At 36.2% G+C, this 11,756-nt stretch overlaps 1 protein-coding gene across 1 annotated transcript in view; it reads left to right on the forward strand.

Moving 5' to 3' along the window:
* The window catches only part of col12a1a (collagen, type XII, alpha 1a), an 82,175-nt gene that overhangs the window by 32,977 nt on the left and 37,442 nt on the right, over positions 1–11,756 (forward strand). Inside the window, exons 27-36 of the mRNA XM_016576526.1 lie at positions 863–995; positions 1,108–1,128; positions 1,237–1,376; positions 3,186–3,315; positions 3,455–3,594; positions 5,237–5,366; positions 6,929–7,071; positions 8,864–8,993; positions 10,024–10,166; positions 10,317–10,446. Of these exons, the coding sequence (XP_016432012.1) occupies positions 863–995; positions 1,108–1,128; positions 1,237–1,376; positions 3,186–3,315; positions 3,455–3,594; positions 5,237–5,366; positions 6,929–7,071; positions 8,864–8,993; positions 10,024–10,166; positions 10,317–10,446 (1,240 nt within the window). The remainder of the gene's footprint in view (positions 1–862; positions 996–1,107; positions 1,129–1,236; positions 1,377–3,185; positions 3,316–3,454; positions 3,595–5,236; positions 5,367–6,928; positions 7,072–8,863; positions 8,994–10,023; positions 10,167–10,316; positions 10,447–11,756) is intronic.

Below are 11,756 nucleotides of genomic sequence, written 5' to 3' on the forward strand. Positions count from 1 at the left end.
ATATGGACTAACCCAACCGTTGGGTTAAATTTTTACATTAAATTTTTAACCCAAAAGTTGGGTTAGTCCATATTTGACCCAAAGTTGGGTTGAAACAACCCAGCATTTTTTAGAGTGTAGCTTTTAAATGCTTAAGTACAATTAAATGTGGATACTTAAAAAAATGATAGTTAAAATTAAATTAAATTAATTTTTAAAATAAAAATTATAAAATTAAAATTATTTTAGCATAATTGAGATATTAGTAATTATCATAATTTTATTCATTTTTTGAATAGTTTACACACACACACACACACAAAAAAAGAAAAATTATTTACACTAAATTGATCAAAAGTGCTAGTGAAAATCTATTTCAAATAAATGCTGTTCTTTCGAACGTACTATTTATCAAAGTATCCGGAAATTCCAATTTTATTTTAATTTTAGTTAAAGTTTTAGTTTTTTGTGTATTTGTGCCATAATTTAATTAATTAATTATTATTATTTATTACAATATATAGATATATAGATTTTTTTATTAAGTTTTAATTTCCAGTTTTAACTAAATGAGAAATGTTGTTTTGGCAACTAGCTGAAATAAAACAAGTTTACTTTTTTATTTCACCTAATGAAATGTTTTTTTTTTAAGTACTTAGTAAATACTTAGACTTTTAATTAAATAAAAAATTTTGACAGTCTCTAAATTTTTTTGATAAAGTAACTTGTACTTTTTACTTGAATTACAGTTTCTCAGTACTTTTTTTTTTACATCCCTGCATGTAATAGTGATTGTCAAAATCTAGCAGTTGTAGTATTTGCGTCTCAGTATTGCACATTTAGCTGCTGTTCAGTATGTAGCTAATACCACTGTCTTCCTCAGGATATCCTGAGCAGCGAGGACACCACTCTCCTTCTGGAGAACCTGGCGCCAGACACCCTCTATGATGTTTCTGTCACTGCCATTTACCCCGATGAGTCTGAGAGCGAAGATCTTCTGGGCAGCCAACGCACATGTAAGAAACCACAAAATCCAAATGATAAACTTTTTCCATCTACTGCACTTCAGACACCACATGGGCATTTGACAAACTCTCACTCTTTTTCTCTGCACCCTTCTGACTGCAGTGTCCAAGGTTATTACACCCGGTGAGTCTGTTGTTTTTAAAGCTATGTGACATTTGACATTTGAATTGCATATGGATATGAGGATGTGTTAGAACACAAAAATGAAATATCAAATGTTGTTTCTTATAGCTCCTAGTGGACCTCCTCAGAACCTCCAGGTGTTCAATGCGACTACCAGCTCCCTCACCACCAAATGGGATCACGCTCCTGGAAAAGTGCAGAACTACAGGATCACCTACGTACCGGTTGCAGGAGGAAGATCACAATCTGTAAAGAACATTTCAACATTTTTTATGTTCATATGATCTGGCTGACTGATGATGGTATTACAGGTGATGTGTATCATTTCCACTAGCGGCACCAACCACAAACAGTATCTGTATTGAATTCAACCAACATTCATTCATTTGGAAAACAAGATTTTGACTGCTTCCAAATGTGATTTGAATGATTATCACAAAATGTTTTGGATCCTGAAATTGTATTGGACCAGGAATTGTGCACATCACCTTAAATTGACTGATTCAAAGCAACACAAAGAGTAAATCACAGAAATAATCTGTTGGTTAATGCAAGTACTGTATGGAAGTGTATAGTATTCTTAGCAGAAGAGTCATCAAGAGTTTACCATTAAAGTGAACTTTAGGATAATTATAATAGGATAATTATAATAATGGCTGATGCTTGTTGGTAGCAATAATCTTAATGCCTATGAGCATTTTTTTCAACATTAAGAATGTAAGTTTATCACAGTTTATCACCATTTTAAGCACCTTTTTTTTGCTTTTAAATAATTTTAAACGGTCCTCTGTGACACATGCATTGTTGAAGGTACGTATATACCATATAGCCGTTTTAATTGAATTAATTAGTCAATTAATGAGGTCTTAAAAACTGAATCTACATTACCATCAAAACTTTGGGGTCAGGTAAGTTTTTTTTTTTTTATTAATACTTTTATTCAGCAAGGATGCTTTAAATTGATCAAAGGTGACAGTAAAGACATTTATAATGTGTTTTTTTTTTTCTCTTCATCAAAGAATCACGGTTTCCACAAAAATATGAAGCATCACAATTGTTTTCAACGTTGATAATAATCAGAAATGTTTCTTGAGCAGCAAATCAGCATATTAGAATGATTTCTGAATATCATGTGACAAACATTCAGTTTTGATCACAGGAATAAATTACATTTTCAAATACATTCACACAGAAAACAGGTTTTAAATTGTAATATTTCACAATATTACTGTTTTTAATGTAAAAAGAAAGTGCTGATGAGCATAAGAGACTTCTTTCAAAAAATTCTTACCGACCCCAAACCTTTGAATGGTAGTGTATGATAGCAACACAATATATTTCTGTTAACTTAGATCTGTAGTTTGTATTATGTCTTTAGATTAATGCCTGAATCTGAATGCGCATTTAATATTCCCTACAGGTTGCTGGTTTTTTTCAGTGGCATGCTGGTCCAACTGAAACCTTAAAGCAAATCTTAAGCTGTTTTAAGATGTTTTTGTCTGCAGGACTGCTATCATATCATTTTCCATGTTCTCCTGCTATCTGAATGGGTGCAGAGGTGTCGTTTTTCTATGCTACAGTCATTGCAGTCACTTTTCCAGCCTCTGTTTTCTTCATCAAGAAGGCAGAGGATTTACACTGGCAGCAGTCATAGGAATATCAGCATAAAACTGCACGTTGTTTTGCTCCACTGAAAAACAGCCCAATTATATAATCATATTTGTGATGTGCCTTTCCTGACATTATCCAGCATTGCTGAAAATTGCTTAAGCTTATTTAAAGGAATATTTTGGGCTAAAAAGCGCCATTGATTACCACAGAAAATGATTATAACTCGTCCAAAAAATGAAATCTTGTGGAAAATGAAAATCCAATTTAGAATAATATAAATGCGTGGCTATAAGTATGTTTGTTTTATCATACTGAGGAATGAGTCAAAATAATTCTATCATCATTTTGTGGTTGTCAACATTACGTCACAGATACAGCTATAGACACAATCAGTGGAGCTGATCCTTTGACTCATTTGACAACACTATTCATTCTCTCTGTCACAGACACAGGTTGGAGGGAAGAAAAACACAGTTATTCTGCAGAAACTGACTCCAGACACTCCCTACTACATCACGGTTGCTGCAATCTATGCGAATGGCGATGCCAAAGACATTTCTGGCCAAGGAAAGACATGTGCGTCACATGACTTTACCACATTCATAGGACCTGTTGGTTAACCCAGCTACATTAATGCATTTTCAGATAGTATGTATATTACATAAATTAGGTCTTTGTCGACATGTTGAGCAGAATGTTATGTGTGTGCCCATAGTACCGCTGGGCAGTGTGAGAAACCTTCAGGTCACGGACCCCACGGTCAGCACTCTGAATGTACGCTGGGAGCCGGCTGAGGGGAGCGTACGTCAATACAGGATTTACTACCAGACCGTCACAGGGGGCGCAGAAGACATGGTACGTCCGGGTCAATTATATTATGTTCCGGGTCAATTTGACCCGTGTTTTTGAGTTGTCTGGATGTTTTTCTTGAAATTGTATGACCGTTAACTTGCTTGCGAAGTTGTGACATGCTGAGGTGTTGTAGAATGTGCGTTTGAAAAAGTTATTTTGTTAGGTCAGTTTCTCAACTGCCCTCTGAGGGTATTTACATTTACATTTTATGCATTTGACAGACCCTTTTATTCAAAGAAATGTGCACTACGTTGGAGGCGTAAATTTGTATTAGTTTATGAATGTGTATTTTGTTGAAAATCAAACCCTTGATCTTGGTGTTTGTTTGTTTTTTGGCGCAATTCTCTACTGTTTGACCTTCAGGAAGGCACATACACACACACACACACACACACACACACACACACAGACACACACACACACAGACACACACACACACAGACACACACACACACAGACACACACACACACAGACACACACACACACAGACACACACACACACAGACACACACACACACAGACACACACACACACAGACACACACACACACAGACACACACACACACAGACACACACACACACAGACACACACACACACAGACACACACACACACAGACACACACACACACAGACACACACACACACAGACACACACACACACAGACACACACACACACAGACACACACACACACAGACACACACACACACAGACACACACACACACAGACACACACACACACAGACACACACACACACAGACACACACACACACAGACACACACACACACAGACACACACACACACACACACAAACAAACAAACACACATACACACACACACACACACACACACACAAATAAATAAAAAAAGTAAATAAATAATAATAAATAGTAACAAAAGTTAAATTATATATATTTGACCCTGGACCACAAAACCAGTCACAAGGGTCAATTTTTTGAAATTGAGAAATCGTCTGAAAGCTGAATAAATAAGCTTTCCATTGATGCATGGATAGGACAATATTTGGCCGAGATACAACTATTTGAAAATCTGGAATCTGAGGGTGGAAAAAAATATTGAGAAAATCACCTTTAAATCTGTCCAACTGAAGTTCTTAGCAATGCATATTACTAATCAAAAATTAAGTTTTGATATATTTACAGTAGGAAATTTACAAAATATCTTTATGGAACATGATCTTTACTTAATATCCTAATGATTTTTGGCATAAAAGAAAAATCGATAATTTTGACCCATACAATGTTTTTTTGGCTATTGCTAAAAATATACCCAAGTGACTTAAGACTGGTTTTGTGGTCCAGGGTCACATATATATATATATATATATACACATATGTATTACTGTTTATAATATTCAAATTTTGTGTTAAAAAAATGTGTAAAACTCCCATAGACCTACATTGAAGGCCAGAGTAGCATAATAATATAGAAATCATAGAGACTTGGGGTTTGGCTCTCTTGGCTTGGACCAGTAAGCAACCACTTAGACAAGTGCATAGAAATGTACTAAATACACATATAACACTTTAGAAACCACATAGTCACACTCTCTCAACCATCCCAAGCATTGTGCGTTTTTGCAGAGACAAGACAATACAAAACTCTTTTTTTGTTCTCTCAGATCCAAGTTCCTGGAAGCACCACCAGTACAGTTCTGAAGAACCTGCAGTCTGATACTGAGTACACAGTAACAGTGGTGCCAGTATACGCTCCTGGAGAGGGCAAGCGCATGTCGGAGAACGGAAAAACCTGTGAGTTGATGCAGCCTTTTCTTATTTGAGCATTATTCCCATACTCATCCATCATATACGCCCCAGTAACAGGAACCATTTGGCCAAAGTTTTCAATCAAGAAATTGCAAAGTACAGTCTGCTGACTTTAACATTAAAGTTTTGCACTTATAAATAGAATCTCAGAGACTTGTCCAAAGATTAGCTTTATTGGATTGATCACTAAGGGAGGAATGCCGATGTGCTGGCAACCCCATAAATGTGACTCCAGTCTGGGCTTAATGAGCCTTCTTTATGGGGTGTAATGACTGGAGATGCTGGTGCGAGGCCTACGAACAATCTATTTCACCAAATGGAAAGCCCAGGGAGGTGCAAGGACATAAAAGCACCATTATTTACTGCTGTCAGTTCAATGCTCCTCTTTCAGAGTCAAACTAACAGGTTTTTGTTGGCGTCATTGTTTTTCCACCAGGGAATACCGTGGTGGTTTGCTTCCCATCATCTGAGCTACTTTGGTCTCCAGTTTTCTGTGCCACGTTAATGCAAGTGTTTGTTTTGGTTCAAATCTGGTATCAGGGTTTTTGCTGGTGGAAATCTAAAGCTTGTCTTGTTCTGCTTTTTGTTTTCATGCACCATGTCATGATTCATGACATGTGTTAATGAAATATGTGCACATTTACTGTTAAGGCAAGTCACCCCAGGTGAACAGGGTGAAATATTTCAGTAATAGATATCGTTTTAATTCCCCAGTTGTTAGCATACAAGTTTTCTGAAATGTTATGTTTAAATGTGCTCATTTTATGCAAATATCTAAATAAATATGCACTAATGTGCATACATTTCCAGAACAGATTTTTTTATTTATTTTGTTAACATATTAGAGGAAAAGGTTTTGGATATCTAATTTAAATCCGAAAATACTGTCAACAACTAGAAAAAAAAAAATGTTACCATGTTTTTAGGAATAAAATAAAATGTGTAAGATCAGGTGAATGGTATATGAACACACCCCTCTGGAAATAAATAAATAAATATATAAATAAAAGCTACAGATGCAAACAGATAAAGTGCAATAAAATAAACACTTACACATGTATTTTGGATATTTTCATCCCACTTTATCTGAAACAGCACTTGAAAAAGAAAGCCAAAATTGACCAGTGTATACTAAAAAACAAAAGCCTCAATTTACTGTGGATAAAACATTGCAGCTAAAATCGAACAAAAGCTAAAGATATGTTTTCTTTTGATTTTAGGGTGAAATCCACTCTGGATATGCCCCAAAGCAGCCATATTTCTTAAGACTAACCCAAAAGCTGACTATCAAGTGTTTTATTTTAAAGGCCATTTTAATCAAAAATGAGACATCTCTCTTCACCCGTTTGAAATGTTGTTGTAACTGTGGGAGTTGACATTGAAACTACTATTGTGGTTAGACCTGTATGTGTCATCACGTAGGACATGCTGTTTTTCGGGGTCTTGTAAGTAGTTGTACATTTCTGTACCTCATTAACCACTCTAAACGCTCACCCCTTTTACTGTCTTTGTTTTTATGATGCTGCTCCCGCTCCTGTCTGAAACAGTGGTGCGGACCCCTGCCAAGAACATCCGGGTTTACAACCCCACCACAAACACCCTGAACGTGCTCTGGGAGCCGGCCTCCGGAGATGTGCTGCAGTACCGCGTCGCCTACACCCCCCTCTCTGGAACCCGTTCCGCTCAATCTGTAAGTCCTCGCCGTTAGGCTTGCATGTGAGTACTGCCACAACAAATGTCAGTCTGTCAACCTTCTGAGCGTAACGGTCTGTTTGCAGTCTGTCCCTCTGCAAAGATGTTTGTGTTTTTAATGTCGTGCAACCTCGTTCTTACATGAACTTCATTGCCTGTGAGGAATTTTCGCAAAGCTCCGAAATCCATAAATGACTTTTATTGTCGTCAGATCCTTGCATAAAGAAAGCAGCTGTGGGAAATCTTGAGCCCAAACCTGTTTTATTTCAGCACTGAGGAAAACAGAGTTTAAACATTCAGTCTTAACAGAACTAGCTTCTTATCTGCAGCCACAAAGGCTTTGTGGAATATTGTTATGGACGCACAACCTTTTCCGTGATTATTGCCAGTTTTCCAAATTCTCTGCGCTTTCATTTTAACCTCCGAACTACGATGGATTGTTTTACCTTTTCCACTGGAACCTTGAAAAACTCCAGAAGTGCAATCAATTGTCCCCTGGCCTCAGTCTTCAAAATAAAGGATAGTGTTGTCATGAACGCAAAAAGGGAGTTTCCCGTGTCATTAATTGGGAAGTCGGTGATCCCCTGACCTGGCGTTGTGAAGAGCAGTGAAAGGAGGTGATTGCACGACACTGTCAGCACATCATTCACTCGAATTGCTACAACTGCTACACTATTAACACATCAAAAGAATGTTTCCACTGCATTGGCGGAGTAAGTGATCGCTAATGGTTGGGTTGGAAATCAGTGTTGACACAAACATCAGTAAGTGCAAAAGGTCATCTGTAGAAAAACAGACAAACTTCTTTCTCAGGGTGTAATACAGGTGCATCTCAATAAATTAGAATGTCGTGGAAAAGTTCATTTATTTCAGTAATTATTTTACGCTAGCAGTTGTGCTGTGTGTGATCATAAGAGATTAAATGTTGATTTTGCATAAAGATTTTTTGCTTTTTTTGCTTTGAGCCATTTTCCTCAATATGAAGCACTCCTCTCAAATACAACACTGGAGTATTTGTTGTAAAACATGGCTGGACAGAATGATTGTCTTCCCGAGATTCACAAAATAAGAAAATTACCTACTTTTTGATACTTTTTTGCGCAAAGAAAACAAAAATAACGACTTTATTGCACATTTTCGAAAGTTACGAGCGTTAACGACAGTATCATGACGCGAGCGTATGGCGGTGCCGGATCTGTCGTATAATAAAGTCGTTATTTTTGTTTTCTTTGCGCAAAAAAGTATTCTCGTAGCTTCGTAACTTTACAGTTGAACCACTGATGTCACACGGACTACTTTGTCGATCATCTTGGTACTTTTCTGGACCTTGAATGTGGTAGTTACCTTGCTGTCTATGGGAGGGCCAGAGAGCCCTCAGATTTCATCAAAAATATCTTAAATTATGTTCCGAAGATGAACAAAGGTCTTACGGGTTTGGAACGACACGAGGGTGAGTAATTAATGACAGAATTTTCATTTTTTGGTGAACTAACCCTTGAAGTGTGACCAATTAAACTTGGAGCAAGTGTAGGTGTTCTGGCTGATGATCCTAAAATAAGCTTATTTTTTGTTATAATATAATATAATGTAATGTAATGTAATATAATGTAATATAATCATTCGTTTTCCTTTTGATTTTATGCTGAAATGTGACCTGCATATTCTCTTTGTGAGCTTCACTCATTAATCAGTGTAAAAGTATTTAAAGTATCATAAATGTTGCTAGTTAGCAAAGACAGCTTGTGTGTCCTTTGTGGTTAATTATTACTTTTTTTAAAATTCTGGGTTAGGTGCTCGTTCCAGGGAACACCCACACTGCCTTGCTGCAGCAGCTCGATTCAGACACAGGCTACGCTGTGAGTGTGGTGGCTCTGTATGCTGACGGCGAGGGCTCCTCTGTGTCAGATAATGGAAAAACACGTGAGTCTGACTGCAGGACGCCTCCATCAGAGGTCCTTTGTTATGTGTTTTTGGCTCATTTTCGGGACACAGTGACATTGTGCAATGAAATGTCAGCATTTGTATTTGTTATTTAATCATTTCAGACATAAAGGTAACAGCTGAAATCTCAGGAAATCTAATTTTCCAACTCAACCCAAAGTATGAGGGTTGTAATTTGTTATCATATAAAAACAAAACAAATGTTTTGTCCAGTTTTTGAGTTACTACCCCCAATCCAAAATATGGAGTTATGGCCTTACAGTACAAATAGTTATTTATTGTTACAAACCCTAACCCTGCTACATTATTGCAACTTCATCACATGGCTTTACTAGCCAATGGTATTGCACCACCCTACATTTGTGCCAAAAACATTTCTCTAGGGGAAGAAACAAATGTACAATGATGTTTTCCCATGGCAGAGAACTATGAAGCTCTTTGAGGCAAATTTAAGGGTAAACTAGAAGCACTGATACAGAACGTAAAAGAAACTGGCTGCCAAAAGATTGAATGATTTCTCTTCCTCAAATGATGTCAGAAGGAGAAAATCATTATTTTTTAGATGAGGAATTCCCTGTCATTAGAATTTTTTTTTATATACATTATATATTACAATTTAACATTTGTATATATTGTGTATATAACATTTGTCATCACAATTAAAATGTAACATTATACCGTATATATAACAATTAAAATGTAACATTATACTATATATATATATATAGATATAGATTTTAATTGTGATGACTTGGGTGATGTGATGATGATGAAATAAAAAATTAGCAGATATTCTAATGAAAAACTTTTAAAATGAAAATGAATGTTTAATTTTAAACATAAAACCTTTGCATTATAAACTAAACACTGTCAAATCTACTGTATCCAAAAAAGTTCAGTGTGCTGGTTAATTATATGAGTAGTAAGTTATAGAGGCACGAACAGCACACAAAATGTCTTTTCTTCTAAAAATATGATTTTGAGAGAATTTCTGTTGATGTGATTGCAGTGCCCCGCGGCGGCCCCAGAAACCTGCGTGTGTATGATCCGACCACCAGCACACTGTCTGTCAGCTGGGAGCATGCAGAAGGACCCGTGCTGCAGTACCGCATTGGCTATGCACCCACCACTGGAGATCCCATTGAGGAGTTTGTAAGTGGTATTTTATAGTAGTGATCATGAAGGACAGCATAATTATATGTTAACATCAGGTATTTATAATCATGATTTTACGAGCCCATGGACGTTATTTGACTGAATGCATGCTAGAAAGCTGATCTTGACCTGCTGTTTTTCACATAGACAAGTGTCCCTGGCAACAGAAACTCTGTCATCTTGCAAAACCTGCAGCCAGACACTCCTTACAACATCAACGTAGAGGCCATTTATCAAGATGGGCCTGGAGGACGTCTCTCTGGAGATGGAAAAACATGTAATAATGGTTGCACAATCACATTACAGCTTCATAGACAGACAGACAGACAGACAGACAGTCGGCTATGACTCCTTCTGCATCAGATGGACGCCTCACCGAGCCGCCACCTCTTACAGGCTAAAACTCAATCCTTTCAATCGTAAGTTAATAGAATATGAAGAGACGTGAATTCATTAAACATAAACGCTGCATTTTATTCATGTTCCACCTACAGGTGTTATACATACAAAAATATTTAGGCCTAAATTTAGGATTTAAGTATTTGCATTGCATATAATTTTTTTTTAATCCATTGTGCTAATGTGATGCGTATTTATTAGTCATGAATAAATGAAACAGGTCAGATTTCTGTAATAGTACTAATAAATTGAATGTGTTTAAATAAACAATAAATAAAACGATAAATCAAATAAGCTTAAATCTCATACGTTTTAACTGAATATTAATTTAATATTGCTTGTCATATTTTAACCATGTTCATACTTTATAACTGAATAAATGTAATTGTTTTCAGAATGAACAGATTCATGCTGATTCTAAACTATTTGAATTTTTTGCATTTTTATAATATATTTTAATAATAATTTTATTATCCTTTTAGTTTTTCTTAATATTTTGAGTTTTTAATATTTTGTTTTTATTTTAATGTTTTTATTGTAATGTTTTTTATTTTATTTTATTATGTCATAGAGTTATATGTCTAATGTAGTTTTAATTTTAGTTAATGCTAATAAATGTATTTTGAAAATATGATTATTTAAATAAAAACAAATAGATGCAAATAGTTAATAATAAATTGTGCACTGATTTATTTTATTTATTTATTTATTGCATCACATTAAGCTTTAGTTTATTTATTATTATTATTTATTTTTATGTGTGTGAAATTTAAATGCATGGAAATGCAATTCAAATGCATACATCTAATTGTTTGTATAAGCTTACACTTCTCTCTTGTCATTAGCGGCTAACCGTGGGGCTCAGGAGATCACTATCACCGCTGCTGAGAGCAAGTACTGTTTTGACGGGCTGACCCCAGATGCACTGTACAACGCCACAGTCTACACACAGACCCCCAACCAGGAGGGGCCCGGAGTCAGTGTCAAAGAGCGCACACGTAAGTCACGACGCATTCAGAAGAATTCAGTCTCACAGCTCTGATCACAGTTTTACTCCTGGTTTCTTTGTCTGTTTTGTAGTGGTGAAGCCCACTGTACCGCCAACACCACCTCCAACTCCTCCACCACCACCCACCATCCCTGCTGCACTCGAGGGTAAAGACACAAGAGCATTCACTTTTTCAAAAT

The sequence above is a fragment of the Sinocyclocheilus rhinocerous genome, unplaced genomic scaffold, assembly GCF_001515625.1.
Source record: "Sinocyclocheilus rhinocerous isolate Xijiao unplaced genomic scaffold, SAMN03320098_v1.1 scaffold2882, whole genome shotgun sequence".
NCBI lineage: Eukaryota > Metazoa > Chordata > Actinopteri > Cypriniformes > Cyprinidae > Sinocyclocheilus > Sinocyclocheilus rhinocerous.